Source organism: Cebus imitator, unplaced genomic scaffold, assembly GCF_001604975.1.
Source record: "Cebus imitator isolate Cc_AM_T3 unplaced genomic scaffold, Cebus_imitator-1.0 Scaffold532, whole genome shotgun sequence".
In the NCBI taxonomy this organism is placed as follows: Eukaryota; Metazoa; Chordata; class Mammalia; order Primates; family Cebidae; genus Cebus; species Cebus imitator.
The window spans coordinates 1,105,287-1,124,556 of record NW_016107847.1 but is presented as its reverse complement, the minus strand read 5'-3'; the positions used below and the strand labels follow the sequence as shown (position 1 = coordinate 1,124,556).

At 35.4% G+C, this 19,270-nt stretch overlaps 1 protein-coding gene and 1 non-coding gene across 5 annotated transcripts in view; one reads left to right on the top strand and one right to left on the bottom strand.

Annotated features, from left to right (window-relative positions):
- The window catches only part of NUBPL (nucleotide binding protein like), a 338,633-nt gene that overhangs the window by 73,506 nt on the left and 245,857 nt on the right, over positions 1 to 19,270 (top strand). For all 4 annotated transcript variants that reach the window (XM_037733488.1, XM_037733487.1, XM_037733489.1 and 1 more), the window contains exons 5-6: positions 13,844 to 13,883; positions 13,971 to 14,061. In XM_037733488.1, coding sequence (XP_037589416.1) covers positions 13,844 to 13,883; positions 13,971 to 14,061 — 131 coding nt within the window. The remainder of the gene's footprint in view (positions 1 to 13,843; positions 13,884 to 13,970; positions 14,062 to 19,270) is intronic.
- On the bottom strand, positions 2,789 to 2,894 carry LOC119468925. Its single transcript, XR_005197731.1, has one exon. It is a non-coding gene; the product is annotated as a U6 spliceosomal RNA (small nuclear RNA).

Here is a 19,270-nt window from a genome sequence, read left to right as displayed (position 1 = left end):
TTTTTTTTTTTTTTTTTTTTTTTTTTTTTTGAGAGGGAGTCTTGCTCTGTCACCCAGGCTGGAGTGCAGTGGCAAGATCTCAGCTCACTGCAACCTCCACCTCCTGGGTTCAAGCGATTCTCCCACCACAGTCTCCAGAATAGCTGGGACTGTAGGTATGTGCTACCATACCCTGCTAATTTTTGTATTTTAAGTAGAGACAGGGTTTTACCTTGTTGGCCAGGTTGATCTCAAACTCCTGACCTCAGGTGATCCACCTGCCTCAGCCTCCAAAAGTAAGCCACTGTGCCCCCTTTAATAGCTATTTACTGTGGACTCTTTAGCTATTTGCAGAATTGTTGTGGACATTATATGAACATGTTTATGAGCACTTCCCCTACTAACCAAGAGGAATATAGTATTTAGATGGTGAGGCAGGATAAAGGCATAAAAACATACATAATCATAGAGGATAACATTTATTAAGTGTCGGATGCTAGAGGAGATTAGAAGAGGGAATAGCTATGGAGAGCTATTTTGGACGCTGCCATGGAAGAAGGGGATTAGATAAGCAGAAAGAAGGCTGAGGATAACCTTGACTTTCCACAACTGTAAAATGGAGTTATTACTTGCCACTTAGGGCTGTTGTAAGGATTCAATGAAATAAAATACCTAAGGTATCTAAAATAAATGTAGTGCTTTGTGACTATGTAATGTAATGGCTACTGTATTTTTTCTGGACTGAATAAAAGTGGTTCTTTCTGTCATCTTTAAAAATTTTTCCTTCCCAGATGCCTGACAACTTGGAGATGACATACAGTTTTCATCTTAAATACCAACTGACTACCTGCGACATAATGTTGAAAAGATTCTCAAACTGTACCTGGTTTTAGTAGCAAAGAATGCTATGATCAACAACTGGTAACAAGGCAAATATAAAATAGGCTGGAGGCAGGAAATGGTTGTATATGGGTTGTTGGAGTGACAATATGTAAACAGTGTTTATTATTTTTGCTTTAAGTCCTACTATGACTTATTTGTTTCTAGGCTTCCTTTTACTTCTTCCTGTTAAATTTTCTTATGTAAGTTGGCAAGTGTTAGAAGTGAGATACCAAGTTTATATCTGTACTTCTGGTTACTTAGTGAATTAGCCCCAGAGTAGAAAAGAATCTGATGTTTCACCCCTTATGCTCCAAAATATCCCTTATGCATTCTTTCCAATTTATATTCTAATAAGTGAACAGTTTCTATTTAAAAAATACTTAGATCCTCTGAAAAGCTGAAGTTCTCAGTGTGATCTGCTCGAGCCAGATTATTTTCCTAATGGAGTCTATCCATGTGAGAAAATGAGGGTTTTGATTGTTAAAAGGATGAAATGGAAAAGAGTGACATTTTTTTCTTTAAACTGAAAAAGAGGTTGGATTAAAAGAAAGATATGCCTGAATGGCTTTCAGCCTTTAGATGGTAGAATGCTGAGATGGGGATAGTAGGGTTCTAAGATGGTACAAAAGGGGAAAGTATACTGAAGATAAGTGGAATTTGTTGTAGTTCTTTGTAGATTCTGGATATTAGCCCTTTGTCAGATGGGTAGCTTGCAAAAATTTTTTCCCATTCTGTTGGTTGGCAGTTCAGTCTAATGATCGTTTCCTTTGCTGTGCAGAAGCTCTTAAGTTTAATTAGATCCCATTTGTCTACTTTGGCTTTTGTTGCCATTGCTTTTGGTGTTTTAGTCATGAAGTCCTTGCCTATGCCTATGTCTTCAATGGTATTGCCTAGGTTTTCTTCTTGATTATACTCTCTGTCCTCATTTTTAAAAATGGATTTAATGCCTCTAGTTATATGATTTCAAGTTATAATGTTTTTTAGACATATATTCCTGAAGCTTGGGGTCAGCTACATTTAAAACTATTTTTGGAGCTAGAGAACAGAGTAGAAAGTACAAAGGTTTCTCAGGATTATTACTGATAGCAAATACATGGTAACATCTACTACATAGTTGATTCACGAACAATGGAATTTCTATTAAAAGAAGATCTGATTCTAGATCAGAGTTATCCCTGGAACATGTAATGGTGTCAACTTTTAAAGAAAGATGTAAAGCACCTATTCTTATGCCTGTTTCCTTTTTACCTAGCTCTTTAGTTTGATGTGGTCACAGCGGAATTAATTCTAGTTTAACAATTAATTTATAATATAAAAGCAGTCCCTAGATTTGTTAGAAACCAACTGGTTACATACAAAAGATTAATTAAATTCACACCTATTGGAAAAATAGAACTTCGTTGTAAGAGAGTGAGAAGGATGCAGCATTGTGGCAGCTGAAATAGTTTGACTTACAGTAAGAATCTTTTATACTTCAATGCATGGGCTCTCATGAAAATATGAGGAGGTAGGAAATAATGATCTGTATCATTATCAGTTTAGCTAATAATGGTCTCTTCAAAAAGCTATTATTCAGAGGGTAGTGGATTCCATAATTTCTTTGTTAACTTTCACTTGTTTGTACATTGTAAGTTTTTCTATTAAGTTTATGTGGAGGGGTTGCCGTACACATATTTAAAACATAAAAATTGAAGGCAAAGGAGCTAATTTGTACCTGTAATCATGAGTTGTTGTTTAGAGTCTTCCTTAATTAATTAAAAAATATGGCTTCAGACTATGCCACCATTTCACTTCTGGTAATTTTATTAATTAAAGCAAAATGCTTTAGGCAGTATTAATTTTGTTTACTGATACATAAGACAAGATAATGAAGAATGTGCTTAAAAGTTTCTTTTCAATGTATATACTATACGTTTTTAGTTTGTGTGCTTTTTTCTTTTCTTTGTTGAGTTTTCCATATCGTCCTTCTGCAGGGGCCATGCTAATCTTCTGTATCACTCCAATTTCAGTTTATGTGCTACCAAAGTGAGTACATGTTACATTTTAAAGAAACACATTTAACATGGTGATAAATCTGTTCACATTTCTGAGTTTTCAATTTATGATTTATCATTCATTAACTACAATAATTAAAGTATGTGTTACAAATTACTAAATTATTTATTTTATTTTATTCTTTAAGTTCTGGGATACATGTGTAGAATGTGCAGGTTTGTTACATATGTATACATGTGAGATGGTGGTTTGCTGCACCCATGAACCTGTCATCTTGGTTTTTTAGGTATTTGTCCTAATGCTATCCCTCCCCTAGACAGGCCCCAGTGTGTGATGTTCCCCTCCCTGGGTCCATTTGTTCTCACTGTTCAACTTCCACTTATGAGTGAGAACATGCGGTGTTTGATTTTCTGTTTCTGTGTTAGTTTGCTGAGAATGATGGTTTCTAGCTGCATCCATGTCCCTGCAAAGGACATGAACTCATCCTTTTTTAGTATTCCATGGTGTATATGTGCCACTTTTTCTTTATCCAGTCTATCATTGATGGGCACTTGGGTTGGTTCCAATTTTTTGCTGTTGTGAATAATGCTGCAGTAAACATAGGTGTGCATGTGTCTTTATAGTAGAATGATTTATAGTCCCTTGGGGATGGTGTTTCTTGTTCTAGATTCTTGCGGAATCACTACACTGTTTTCCACAATGGTTGAACTAATTTATACTCTCACCAACAGTGTAAAAGCGCTCTTATTTCTTTCTTCTCCAGCATTTGTTGCTTCCTTATTTTTTAATGATCACCATTTGAAGTGGCGTGAGATGGTGTCTCATTGTAGTTTTAATTTGCATTTCTTTCATGACCAGTGATGATGAGCTTTTTTTTCATATGTTTGTTGGCTGCATAAATGTCTTCTTTTAAGAAGTGTCTGTTCATATCTTTTGCCCACTTTTTGATGAGGTTGTTTTTTTCTTGTAAATTTGTTCATGTTCCTTGTAGATTCTAGATATTAGCCCTTTGTCAGATGGATAGATGGCAAAAATTTTCTTCCATTCTGTAGGTTTCCTGTTCATTCTGATGATAGTTTCCTTTGCTGTGCAGAAGCTCTTTAGTTTAATTAGATCTCATTTGTCAATTCTGGCTTTTGTTGCCATTGCTTTTGGTGTTTTAGTCATGAAGTCTTTGTCCTTGCCTGTGACCTGAATGGTAATGCCTAAGTTTTCTTCTAGGGTTTTTGTGGTTTTAGGTTTTACATTTAAGTCTTTAATCTGTCTTGAGTTAATTTTTGTATAAGGTGTAAGGAAGGGGTCCAGTTTAAGTTTTCTACATATGGCTAGCCAGTTTTTCCAGCACCATTTATTAAATAGGGAATCCTTTCCCCATTGCTTGTTTTTGTCAGGTTTGTCAAAGATGAGATAGTCGTAGACGCGGGATGTTATTTCTGAGGCCTCTGTTCTGTTCCATTGGTCCATATATCTGTTTTGGTACCAGTACCATGCTGTTTTGGTTACTTGTAGTAACCTTGTAGTTACTGCAAGGAGCCTTGTAGTATAGATTGAAGTCAGGTAATGTGATACCTCCAGCTTTGTTCTTTTTGCTTAGGATTGTCTTGGCTATACAGGCTCTTTTATGGTTCCATATGAAATTTAAAGTAGTTTTTTGTAATTCTGTGAGGAAAGTCAATGGTAGCTTGATGGAAATAGCCCTGACTCTATAAATTACTTTGGGCAGTATGGCCATTTTCATGATACTGATTCTTCCTATCCATGAGCATGGAATATTTTTCCATTTGTTTGTGTCCTCTGTTATTTCCATGAGTGGTGGTTTGTTGTTCTCTTTGAAGAGGTCCTTCACATCCCTTGTAAATTGTATTCCTATGTATTTTATAATCTTTGTAGCAATTTTGAATGGGAGCTCAATCATGATTTGGCTCTCTATTTGTCTATTATTGGTGTATAGGAATGCTTGTAATTTTTGCACATTGATTTTGTATCCTGAGACTTTGCTGAAGTTGCTTATCATCTTAAGGAGTTTTGGGGCTGAGATTATGGGGTTTTCTAAATATACAGTCATGTCAACTTGACTTCCTCTCTTTTTATTTGATTACACTTCATTTCTTTCTCTCACATGATTTCCCTGGCCTGAACTTCCAGTACTATGTTGAGTAGGAGTGGTGAGAAAAGGCATTCTGACTTGTGTCAGTTTTCAAAGGGAATGCTTCCAGATTTTGCCTATTCAGTATGATATCGGCTATGGGTTTGTCATAAATAGCTCTTATTATTTTGAGATGTGGTCCATCAATACCTAGTTTGTTGAGTGTTTTTAGCATGAAGAGTTGTTGAATTTTATTGATGGCCATTTCTGTATCTATTGAGATAATCATGTGGTTTTTGTCATTGGTACTGTTTATGTGACAGATTACATTTATTGATTTGTGTATGTTGAGCCAGGCTTGTGTCCCAGGGATGAAGCCACCTTGATTATTGTGGATAAGCTTTGCGATGTGCTGCAGGATTTGATTTGCTAGTATTTTATTGAGGATTTTTGCATCAGTGTTCATCAGGGATAGCCTGAAATTTTTTTCTTTTTTAATTGTGTCTCTGCCAGGTTTTGGTATCAAGATGATGCTGGGCTCATTAAATGACTTAAGGATAAGTCTGTCTTTTTCTATTGTTTGGAATAATTTCAGAAGGAATAGTACCAGCTTCTCTTTGTAACTCTGGTAGAATTTGGCTGTGTATCCATCTGGTCCTGGGCTTTTTTTGGTTGGTAGGCTATTAATTACTGCCTCAATTTCAGAACTTGTTGTTGGTCTATTCAGGGATTCAGCTTTTTCCTGGTTTAGTCTTGGTGTATGTGTCCAAGAATTTATCCATTTTTTTCTAGATTTTCTAGTTTATTTGCGTAGAGGTGTTTATAGTATTCTCTGATGGTAGTTTGTACTTATGTGGGATTAATGGTGATATCCCGTTTATCATCTTTTATTGTGTCTGTTTTATTCCTCTTTATTAGTCTGGCTAGTGGTCTATCTATTTTGTTAATCAAAACCACCTCCTGGGTTCATTGATTTTTTTTTTTCAGGTGTGTTTCCTGTATCTGTTTCAGTTCTTCTCTGATCTTAGTTATTTCTTGTCTTCTGCTAGCTTTTGAATTTGCCCTTACTTCTCTAGTTCTTTTGTGATGTTAGGGTGTCGATTTTAGATCTATCTTGTTTTCCGATGTGAGCATTGAATGCTATAAATTTTCCTCTTAACACTGCTTTAGCTGTGTCCCAGAGATTCTGGTACGTGGTGTTTTTCCTCTCATTGGTTTCAAACAACTTATTTATTTGTGCCTTAATTTTGTTAGTTACTTTGTAGTCATTCAGGAGCAGGTTATTCAGTTTCCATGTAGTTGTGCAATTTTGAGTGTTTCTTAATCCTAAGTTCTAGTTTGATTGCACTGAGGTCTGAGAGACTATTTGTTATGATTTCCTTTCTTTTGCATTTGCTGAGGAGTGTTTTACTTCCAGTTATGTGGTTGATTTTAGAATAAATGCTGTGTGGTGCTGAGGAGAATGTATATTCTGTTGGTTTTGGGTAGAGAGTTCTGCAGATGTGTATTAGTTCCACTTGGTCCAAAGCTGAGTTCAAGTTCTGAATATCCTTGTTAATTTTCTGTCTTGTTGATCTGTCTAATCAACGTTGACAGTGGGATGTTAAAGTCTCCCACTCTTATTGTCTAGGATTCTAAGTCTCTTTGTAGGCCTCTAAGAACTAGCTTTATGAATCTGGGTGGCCCTGTATTGCTGTATTGGGTTCATATATATTTAGGATAGTTTGGCTTCTTGTTGCATTGATTCCTTTACCATTATGTAATGCCCTTCTTTGTCTCTTTTGATCTTTGTTGGTTTAAAGTCTGTTTTATCAGGGACTAGGATTGCAACCCTGCCTTTTTTCTTTTTGCTTTCTATTTGCTTGGTAAATATTCCTCCATCCCCTTATTTTGAGTCTATGTGTATCTTTGCACGTGAGATGGATCTCCTGAATACAGCACACCGATGGGTCTTGAGTCTTAATCCCATTTCCCAGCCTGTGTCTTTTAATTGGGACATTTAGCCCATTTACATTTAAGGTTAATATTGTTACATGTGAATTTTATCTTGTCGTCATGATGCTAGCTGGTTATTTTGCACATTAGTTGTGCAGTTTCTTCACAGTGTTATTGATCTTCATACTTTGGTATGTTTTTGCAGTAGCTGGTACTAGTTTTTCCTTTCCATATTTAGTGCTTCTTTCTGGAGCTCTTGTAAGGCAGGCCTGGTGGTGACAAAATCCCTTAGCATTTGCTTGTCTATAAAGGATTTTATTTTTCCTTTGCTTATGAAGCTTAGTTTGGCTGGATATGAAATTCTGGGTTGAAAATTCTTTCCTTTAAGAATGTTGAATATTGGCCCCCACTCTCTTTTGGCTTGTACAATTTCTGCTGAGAGATCCACTGTTAGTCTGATGGGATTCCCTTTGTAGGTAACCTGACCTTTCTCTCTGGCTGCCCTTAACATTTTTTTTCTTCTTTTCAACTTTGGTGAATCTGGCGATTATGTGTGTTGAGGTTGCTCTTCTCGAGGAGTATCTTAGTGGTGTTTGTATTTCCTGAATTTGAATGTTGGCCTGCCTTGCTAGGTTGGGGAAATTCTCCTGAATAATATCCCGAAGTGTGTTTTCCAGTTTGATTCCATTCTCCCTGTCACTTTCAGGTATACCAGTCAGTCGTGGGTTTGGTCTTTTTACATAGTCCCATATTTCTCGGAGGCTTTGTTCATCCCTTTTCATTTTTTCTCTAAACTTGTCTTCACACTTTAATTCACTAAGCTGATCATCAATCTCTGATATACTTTCTTCTGCTTAATTGATTTGGCTGTTGATACTTGTGTATGCTTCACAAAGCTCTCCTGCTGTGTTTCTCAGCTCCATCAGTTCATTTTTGTTCTTCCCTAAACTGGTTATTCTAGTTGGCAGTTCCTGTAACTTTTTTTCAAGGTCGTTAGCTTCCTTGCATTGGGTTAGAATGTGCTTTTTTTAGTTTAGCGGAGTTTGTTATTACCCACCTTGTGAAGCCTACATCTGTCAGTTCATCAAACTCATTCTCTGTCCATTTATTTGCCCTTGCTGGAGAGGAGTTGTGATCATTTGGCAGGAGGAGCCATTCTGGTTTTTGGAATTTTCAGCCTTTTTGCGCTGGTCTTCCTCATCTTTGTAGATTTTTCTGCCTTTGATCTTTGATGCTGATGACGTTTGGATAGGGTTTTTGTGTGGGTGTGCTTTTTGTTAATGTTGATGTTATTGCTTTCTGTTTGTTAGTTTTTCTTCTAATAGACCCCTCTTCTGCAAGTCTGCTGGAGTTTGCTGGAGGTTCACTCCATACCCTGTTTGCCTGGGTATCACCAGCAGAGGATGCAGAACAGCAAAGATTGCTGCCTGCTCCTTCCTCTGGAAGCTTTTTCCCAGAGGGGCAAAAAATGCCAGCTGGAGCTCTCCTGTGTGAGGTGTCTGTCGACCCCTGCTGGGAGGTGTCTCCCAGTCCTCAGGAATTGGGGAACCACTTGAGGAGTCAGTCTGTCCCTTAGCAGAGCTCAAATGCTATGCTAGGAGATCTGCTGCTCTTTTCAGAGCCAGTAGCAAGGAAAGATTAAGTCTGCTGAAGTTGTACCTGCAGGCGCCCCTTCTCCCAGGTGCTCTGTCCCAGGGAGATGGGATTTTTATCTATAAGCCCCTGATTGGGGCTGCTGCCTTTCTTTCAGAGATGGCTTGCCCAGTGAGGAGGAATCTAGAGAGGCGGTCTGGCCACAGCCGTTTTGCCAAGCTGCAGTGGGTTTTGCCCAGTCCGAATTTCCCAGCAGCTTCCTCAATACAGCAGGGGGAAAACTGCCTACTCAAGCTTCAGTATTGGTGGATGCCCCTCCCCCACCAAGCTTGATAGTCCCAGGTTGACTTTAGACGGCTGTGCTGCCAGTGAGAATTTCAAGCCAGTGCATCTTACCTCGCCGGGCTCTGTGGGTGTGGGAACTGCTGAGTAAGACCACTTGGGCCTGGCTTCAGCTCCTTTGTAGGAGAGTGAACAGTTCTATCTCACTAGGTTTCCAGGTGCCACTGGGGTACAAAAAAAACTCCTGTAGCTAGCTCCATGTCTGCCCAAGCAGCTGTCCAGTGTTGTGCTTAAAACTGAGCACCCTGATGGTATAGGCATATGAGGGAATTCCCCGGTCTGCAGGCTGCAGAAACCATGGGAAAAGCATAGTATCTGGGCCAGATAGCATAGTCCCTCATGACTTCTCTTGGCTAGGGGAGGGAGATGCCCTGCCCCTTGCACTTCCCAGGTGAGACAATGCCCCATCCTGCCTCTGCTCACTCTCCATGGACTGCCCTCACTGTCTACCTAGTCCCAGTGAGATGAACCTGGTACTTTAGTTAGAAATGCAGAAATCACTAGCCTTCTGCATTGGTCTCGCTGGGAGCTGCAGACTGGAGCTGTTCCATCTTGCCCTACTCCTTATTTATTACATTTTAAAATGATTTTTATTTATTTTATTTTTAGAGACTGGGTCTCACTATGTTAGTCAGGCTGGACTCAAATCCTGGGCTTGATTGACTCTCCCACCTCAGCCACCCGGGTAGCTGAGACTGCAGGCATGTACCACTGCACCTGGCTTTATGTTTATTTTGAATTGACACATAATCCTATGTATTTATGGGACCCAATTTGATGTGTTGGTATATATAGTACATTGTATCACAATTAAATCAGGGTAATGAGCAGAGTAATCACTTCAAGCATTTATTATTTCCTTGTTGTGGGAACATTTAAAATATTATAAGCTATTTTGAGATACAGAATATTGTTAATGGATGTAGTATTTGAATTTCTGTGTCTGGCTTATTTCACTTAACATAATGTCCTCCAGGCTTATTCATGTTGTTGAAAATAACAGGATTTCATTCCTTTTTTTAAAAAAAACTTTTATTTTGCATTTGGAGGTACATATGAAGTTTTTTTACTTAGCTAAACACATGTCACAGGGGTTTGTTGTACATATTATTTCATTACCCAGATATTAAACCCAGTAACCAATAGTAATATTTTCTGCTCTCTTCCTCCTCCCATCCACCCCTGTCAAGTAGACACCAGTGTCTGTTGTTTCTTTCTTTGTGTTCATAACTTCTTATCATTTAGCTCCCACTTCTAAGTGAGAAGACGTGGTATTTGGTTTTCTGTTCCTGCTTTAGTTTGCTAAGGATAATGGCCTCCAGCTCCATCCATGTTCTCACAAAAGACATGATCTTGGTTTTGTTTTGTTTTGTTTTGTTTTGTTTGTTTGTTTTTTATGGCTGCCTAGTATTACATGGTGTATATGTACCTCATTTTCATTATCCAATCTGTTATTGATGGGTATTTAAGTTGATTTAATGTCTTTGGTATTGTGAATAGTGCTGCAGTTAACATTTGTCTGCATGTGTCTTTATGGTAGAATGATTTATATTCCTCTGGGTGTATACCCAGTAATGGATTGCTGGGTTGAATGGTAATTCTGTGTTTAGCTCTTTGAGGAATCACTGTATGCTTTCTACACTGGTCAAGCTAATTTACATTGCCATCAGCAGTGTGTAGGTATTCCCTTTTCCCTTCAGTCTCACCAACATCTGTTATTTTTTGACATTTTAATAATAGCCATTCTGACTGATGTGAGCTGGTATCTCGTGGTTTTGATTTGCATTTCTCTAATAATCAGTGATACTGATCTTTTTTTCTTATGTGTGTTGGCTGCATGTATGTCTTCTTTTGAGAAATGTCTGTTCATGTCCTTTGTCCACTTTTAATGGGGGTAATTTGTTTTTCTCTTGTAAATTTAACTTCTTTATGGAGGTTGGTATTAGACCTTTGTCAGATGTATAGTTTGCAAATATTTTCTCTTATAGGTTGTCTGTTTACTCTGTTGATAGTTTCTTTTGCTGTGTAGAATCTCTTAAGTTTGATTAGATTCCACTTGTCAATTTTTGCTTTTGTTGCGATTGCATTTGCTTTCTTTGTCATGAAATATTTGCCCATTCCTATGTCCAGGATGATAATACCTAGACTGTCTTCAAGTATTTTTATAGTTTTGGCTTCTACATTTAAATCTTTCATCCATCTTGAGTTGATTTTTGTATATAGTGTAAGAAAGGATCCAGCTTTAATCTTCTGCTTATGACTGGCCAGTTATCCTAGCACCATATATGGAAGAGAAAATCTTTTCCCCATTGCTTGTTTTTGTCAGCTTTATTGAAGATCAGATGGTTGTAGGTGTGTGGTCTTATTTCTGGGCTCTTTATTCTTTTCCATTGGTCTATGCGCCTGTTTTTGTACCAATACCATGCTGTTTTGGTTACTGTCGCCCTGTAGTACAGTTTGAAGTTGGGTGGTATGATTCCTCCAGCTTTGTTTTCTTGCTTAGGATCGCCTTGGATATTTTGGATCTTTTTTGATTGCATATGAATTTTAAAATAGTTTTTTCTAGTTCAGCAAAGAATGTCATCGGTAGATTGATAGGAATAGCATTGAATCTGTAAATTGCAGTATAGCCATTTTAATGTTATTGATTCTTCCTATCCATGAGCTTTGTGTCATCTCTGTTTTCCTTGAGCAGTGTTTTGTTATTTTCATTGTAGAGCTTTTTCACCTCCCTGATTAGTTGGATTTCATTCTCTTTAATGGATGAATAGTATTCTGTTGTGTATACATACCACATTTTCTTTATCCATTCATCTATTGTTGGACACTTAGGTTGATTTCATACCTTGACTATTGTGAATAGTGCTGCACTGAATGTAGGAGTACAGATATCTTTCACATACTGATATCATGTTAAGCAAATATTAGCAGACCAAATTCAGCATTGTATAAGATAACTACATTATAATTAAATTGGGTTTAATCCAGGAAAGCAAGTTTGTTCCAAATTAGGAAAAATCTCTTAATGTAACTTACCATTTTAGCAGATCAAAGGTGAAAAAGCATGTGATAATTCAGATTCTTTAATTTGTATTCATATGTAATTGAAGAAAATGGCAAAAAAATATTGCCAACCATGATAGTGAAAGGTTATAGTTGGATGCTTTGGTAAGAATTGAGAAAATTACATAGAAGAAAAATATTCCTTTCTAATTAGGTATGAGGAGATGAACTAGTTAGTTTAGTCAAAAATTAAAGAAGGAAACTATAAACATACACTCATTCGGTAGTCTTTTAATGAAGGACCATGGGTTTTTCTTTGAGTAGGGATTCAGTTAATGGAATATGGCAGGGGATTTCTTACATAATCCATGTGTATATGCTTTATACAGTTTTCTTATATAATCTCAGTGTATGTGTATGCTTCATACATTCTCAGCCTCTTTACAGAGGGAAAAAAACCGAAAAAAAAAATAACAAACAAACAAACAAACAAAAAAACCAGAGGGAAAAAACCCTGAAGACAATATGCTAAAATCTGAAACAGGATAATACTAGGTTTTATGATTTTGTCCTAAACTTTTTGCTCAAAACTTGTCCAAAGCATATTAATTAAGAGTGCTTCTATTGTAGTTTGTTATGGTAAAGAAGTAGGATATGAAAACAAGAGTGAGTGGGAATGTGGTTGCATAGATAGTTTGATAAAAGAAATTATATTTTATTGTAAGCATTTGTTGGCTATATAAAGGATTTTTTTTTAAAATTCACCATAAGCAATAGATTGTTTTTCTCCACAGATTAATGCAATTTTTCATCTCGGATTTCAAAATTGAGTTTTTCTACTTTCGTGCATTTTTATACTTTTTAAGCTAACTGAAGGAACAAATAAGTAGTCACACTCCACTGTAGGAAGGACTGATTAGATGTGTGTGTGCATGAAAATATACACATACATGTATGTACATACTAGATTAGCATACATATAATTTATATATGTATGCATTTTTGTCTATGAATAAAATTGGTGGACAAAATTAGTTATTGAGGCTATTTTTTAGAAAAAAATTTAAATTGTGGTTGAGTTATTATTTGTTGAGGCTATTTATTTTTTATTTTTTGAGACAAAGTCTTGCTGTGTTGCCCTGGCTGGAGTACAGTGGCACAATGTGGGCTCACTGCAACCTCGGCCTCCCAGGTTAAAGCAATTCTTTTGCATTAGCCTTTCAAATAGCTGGGACTACAGGCGTGTGCCACCATGCCCAGCTAGTTTTTGTATTTTTAGTAGAGACAGGGTTTCATCTTGTTGCCCAGGCTGGTCTCAAACTCCTGACCTCAAATGATCCACTCACTTCGGCCTCCCAAAGTGCTGGGATTACAGGCATCAGCCACCATGCCTGGTATTGAGGCTATTTTTTAGAAACATATTTTAAAATTGTTGTTGAATTATTTCTTAATAAAATTATGTCCCAAGTATTTATCAATGTTTCCTCTATTGGGAATATTAGTAGTATGCTTGGTATAATGTTTAAACTGTTGCAAATTGAGATATATTTTGTTGAAAGTTATATTGTACAATATGAGCAGCCTATTTGTATTTCCAGTTTGGTATTCTTTGGTCCTGGAAGGATGGATGGGCAGAGGGGAGATGTTAGTCAACTGGTGCAGAGTTTCAGTTAGACAGGGAGAATAAGTTCCAGTGATCTGTTACACACCGTAGTGACTATTGTTAACAATCATATTTTGTATATTTCAACTAATGTTAAAAGAGTAGAATAAATGTTTTTACTGCAAAGGAAGGATAAGTATGTGAGGTGATGTGGAATGCTAATTAGCATGGTTTACTATTTATTATTATTCTACAATGTATACATGTATCATAACATTACATTGTACCCCATAAACATATGCAATTTTTGTTAATAAAAAAATAGATAAATATTTCTGAAAAGATTTTAAAAAACCCGTCAGGATGTTTATTTATTATGTTTTATTCTTCTAAAAGAGAGGATTTTGTTTTTTTTTTTTTTCCAGGCAATCTAATGAGGCCTCTCTTGAATTACGGTATTGCTTGGTGAGCATATATTTTTTTAAATGTTACTTTTCAGAATAATATTGATAATTTATACAAATTAGTTGTATTTTTGTATTACTGTTGCAGTATGTCTATGGGCTTTCTGGTTGAAGAAAATGAACCAGTAGTTTGGAGAGGCCTTATGGTAATGTCGGCCATTGAGAAACTATTGAGACAGGTAGGAATATTTCTTTAAATATCATTTTATCATTGGCAAAGCTGTGGTTAATGTATTTGCTGATTGAAGAATAGTTAAAATTTATAGTCAAGAATCAATTGATGGGATGAATGTATAATAATGTGTAATGTGGCACCTAGTGAGTTATGTGGTGCCAAGACTGAACTTCACTGTTAATATGATTTAATCTTTCCCCTTGCTGTGGGTACTAAAAATTCAATTGTCTTATATAATACTGTTTTCTTGCTTTGGTTGTTTCTGTAGTAAGAAGAGGAAATCTATTTTTATAAGTAAACTGCTTTCTTTAGATTTGTGGTTAATCTCATTGTGCTCAATATTGAGTTACAAGGGCAGTGTGGAAATTCTTCAGATGTAGAAAAAATTACATAAACCATGGTATTTGTGATTTAAAATTGTTCCAGAAAAAAGTGAAATTTTGTTTTACTTTGAGTATATATGGTTTTATATTTGCATGTGTAATATCTGTCCAATCAACTTTAATTTATCCTTAAGAAAAGAAGAGAACATTTGATTAGATAATCTAAAAATATCATTTGGGCTCTATCTTATTTATAGTTGGCTTGGAATGAGTGTTTTTTTTTTTCTCAGTAGAAGTGGGTTTATAATTGTCTTATAGGTAAAAATTAAAAGCAATTTGCATTTACTACATCAACTTAAAACAGTTACCTCTTACTCAGATTCTACTTTGGGTCAGGCACCGTACAGTAGATTGATAGTTCTAGTGGTAGATATTCCTATATTCATTTTCAGGTGTACAATTAAGTAGATGAAATATGTCTTGAACTCTGAAACTCTTCTTTTTTCACTGTAACATCTTGTCTTTCTACCACTTTTGCTGCTTTAATTGTGATAAATGTGCTGTTTAATTTTTGGTCCTAGACTCCTTTTATTCTCCTTGTCATTGAAGTCTCTTGGTTTCATTTTCTCCTCTTTTACGTTCAGATCCTGTAGTTAGTGATACCACTTAAACTCCTCAAACCATTCCATCCCCACCAATTCCTATGTGACCTTGAACTTTCTATTAACCCACTGTCTGTTTTCTCTACTGCTCAATACTATCAGAGAATATAGAATAGTTGTGTTAATTGCCTGCATTATATATTTTTGATTTCTGAATTTAGCTACCTTCGCAACACTTCAGTCATCCGATTTTACATATTGTTATTCCAAAAAAATATTCAGGGAATTTGGTAGTCTAGCAGAGGTCCAAATGAAGATTTGGCAAAAACAAGCTCTCTAACACATAAATTGTATAAAAGTTACAGTTTATTTTGAGAAACATGGAAGATACATTTTCAGCAAACATACTACAGAGTATCAGGATAAAGATGGGGTAAGAAAATGGATTCATATTTTATTGGGATGCTTAGAGGTTACCTAATGCATATTTGTCTTACAGTCTTTTGTAAAGTCACTTTCATGTGTGTATTTCATTGGGAGCTGAAAAGCAGCTGATATTTTAGGCCTACACTGGGACTAGTACAGATCATCTGAGATAAGGAATGTTTTTACTTTTGTTTTTTGTTTTGATTTAGAAACCAAACCATTATTTGGTAAATTCAACATCCTTAGTGAAAATTTAGTAGCTACATAGAACTTTTGTACAGCAGTGGATTGTAGGGGGTGCCTGATTCATTGTATGATTTAAAAAAATTGAATATAACATATATATAGAAGAATGTACAAGTCATGAGTATAAATAGATAAATTATCCCAAAGTAAAAACACCTGTATAATCATCATTGAGGACAAGATAACTAGAATAATACCAGTGATCCAGAACATCCTCTCATGCTCCCTCCTACTACCCTTTTATGGGGAGAAGAAAAATACTGTGGTCATTCTGACATCCTGAACTAGAAGTCTGGTTTAAAGTTGTTTTTTTTTTTTCTTTTTCTCCCTGACAGTACTTTGTCAAGCTAAAATTATGCATATAATGGGATGCATAGGTTTTCAGTATACAGTTCAGTGATTTTTGATAAATATGTGTAGCTATGTAATTATAACCCAATCAAACCAGATAGCATTTCCATCCTCCAAGAGAGTTTCCTTGGGCCCCCTTCGGTTTCATCCCACACCCATAGACAATCATTATTGTGATTTCTGTCACCATAATGAGTTTTACATGCTTTTAAATGTCAAATGAATAGGATCATACAGTATGTAGCTTTTTTGTATATGGTTTCACTTAGCCTAAGGCTTTTGAAATTCAAGTTTATTGTTGCTTATAATAGTAGTTGGGTCTTCTTTATTGTTAAGTAGAAGTCCAGTGTATGAATATGATAAAATGTATTTTTTTTCTGTTGATGAATATTTGGGTGGTCTTCAATTCTGGGCTATTATGAATAATACCTCTATAAATCCCTTTACAGTTGTCCATAAGTTTTCTTGTTGCGTCACATATTTGTCAACATTTGGTTTTATTAGTCTCATTACTTTTAACCATTCTAATAGATATAAAATGGTATCTTAATTTGTTTTTCCCTGATGATCAATAATATTGAGCCCTTTTCCACATGTGTATTAGATCTCATATTTTCTTTTGCAAAGTCTCTATTCAAGTCTTCTACTCTTTTTTTTGTAATTGAGTTGTGGGAGTTTGTATGTATTTTGGCTATGAGTCCATTGTCACATAATAGGGTCTGTGACTTGTCTTTTTATGCTGAAGTTTGAAATTTTAATAAATTCCAACTTATTTTTATTTTTTTAAAATGCCTAGTGCATTCTGTATCATTTTTAAGGAATCTTTACCTGCCTGCCCCAAGATTGTAATGATGAGAATGTGTTTATTTTTTATTATTTTTTGAAATTCTTATTTAAAAAATTTTATGGGTCTATAGTAAGTATATTTATGGGGTACATGAGATATTCTGATACAGACAGGGACTGAGTAATAATCGTATCAGAGTAAATGGAGTATTCATCCTCTCAAGCATTTATCCTTTGTGTTTCAAACAATTCAATTATACTCTTTTAGCTATTTTAGAATGTACCATGAAATTATTTTTTACTATAACTACAGTCACACTGTTGTGCTAGCAAATATTAGATTTTATCCATTCTTTCCATTTGTTTGTATCCATTAATCATCAGATGTTTATACATTTTATTGATTTTTTCAAAAAACCAACTTTTCACCCTTAGAAATTTTTCTCATATTTGTTTCTTATTTCATTGTTTCTGCTTTTATCATTATTATTCCTTTCCTTTTATTTATATCAGGCTAATATAGCCTTTTTCTAGCTCTTAAAATAGGAAGTTAAATAGTTGATTTTAAACATTTAATTTTTTTTTCTTTTTTTGAGACAGTCTGGCTCTGTTGCCAGGCTGGAGTGCAGTGGTGCAATCTCTGCTCACTGCAACCTCTGCCTCTCAGGTTCAAGTGATTCTCCTGCCTCAGTGTCATGAGTAGCTGGGACTGCAGGTGTGCACTACGATGCCCAGCTAATTTTTGCATTTTTAGTAGAGACGAGATTTTACCATGTTGGCCAGGAGGGTCTCCATCTCTTGACCTTGTGATCCGCTCGCCTCACCCTCCCAAAGTAAATAATTCTTTTTAAAAAAATATAAGTAGTTAAGGCTGTAAATTTATCTGTTAGGCATTGCTTAACCTTTCTCAAATTCTGATACGTTGGTGTTTTCATTGTCATTCAGTTAAAAATATTTTCCAGCTTTCTTCTTTTGCCTACAGGTATTTTTGGTATGTTGTTTAATTTCTGAACATTGGAAGATCTTCTGAATAACTTAATGGCATTAATTTCTAGTGTAATTTTGTTTTGGCTAGAGAATACATTCTGTAATATTTCATTGTTAAAATGTTTTGAGATTTTCTTTTTGTGGACCAGTATATGATCCATCATTGTAAATATTTCATATGCTTTTGGAAACACTGCATTTTAAAATTATTTTGGTTAATGTTCTGTAAATATCATTTAGATCAAGTTGGTTGACAGAGTTGTTCAATTTCTTCTGTATTTTTATCGATTTGTCTAGTTATTCTATAAATCACTGAGAGAGGAGTGTTAACATCTCCAGGTATGATTGTATATTTGCCCATTTCTCCCTTAATTTCAGTTTTTACTTAATATATTTTGGAGTTCTGTTTTTACACTCACACATATTTAGAATTGTTATGTATTCATGGTGAATTTGCTCTTTTATTGTTATAAAATACTCTACTCCTCTGTATCTCTAGTAAACTCCTAATATTGAAGTCTACTTTATCTGATATCAGTATAGCCACATTTGCTTTTTTATGCATACAATTTCATGGAATTTAAAGAATTACTTTTAACCTTCTATTTCATTATATTTAAAGTGAGTCTCTTGTTTTCAACATTTAGTTGTATCTTGCTATTTTATCCAGTTTGATAATCTTTGCTTTTTAATTGGAATGCTTAGTTCATTTACATTTAGTATAATTATTAACATGGTTAGGTTTAAGTCTACCATTTTGATTTTTTCCTCATATGTTTCACCTGTTTTTTTCTTTTTTCTTATGTTCTTTGGATAAATGAAATATTTCTTGAATTCCATTTAAATTCTCCATTAGCTCCTTAGGTATCTATACCTCTTGGTATTATTATTCTATGACTGTTTTAGGGATTATCATATGTTTTCTTAACTTATCACAGTCGGCTTTAAGTTAATATTGTGCTACTTAATATGAAGTGAAAAATCCCGTGTCTCAGTCCATTTAGTGTTTCTATAAAGGAATACCTCAGGCTGGGTAATTTATAAAGAAAACAGGTGTGTTTGGCTCATGATTCTAGAGACTGTACAAGAAGCATGGCACCAACATCTGCTTCTGTTGAAAGTTTCAGGCTGCTTCCACTCATGGTGAAGGCAAAGGAGAGCCAGTACATGCAGAGATCACATGACAAGAGAGAAGTGAGGCGGGGAGGAGGTCATAGCTTTTTTTTTTTTTTTTTTTTTTCCTATATATAACAACAATTTCTTGTGGAAACTAATAGAGGGAGAACTCTCATTACTATAAGGATGGAACCAAGCTGTTTATGAGGGATCCTCTCCCATGACCTTAGAACCTCCCACTAGATTCCATGTCCAACATTGGAGATACAATTTCAAAATGAGATTTGGAGGGACATCTTTCCAAACTGTAGCACCTTGCAATAATACAGTACCATTCACTATCTCCTGTATTTATTGTGATATATTTTAAATATAC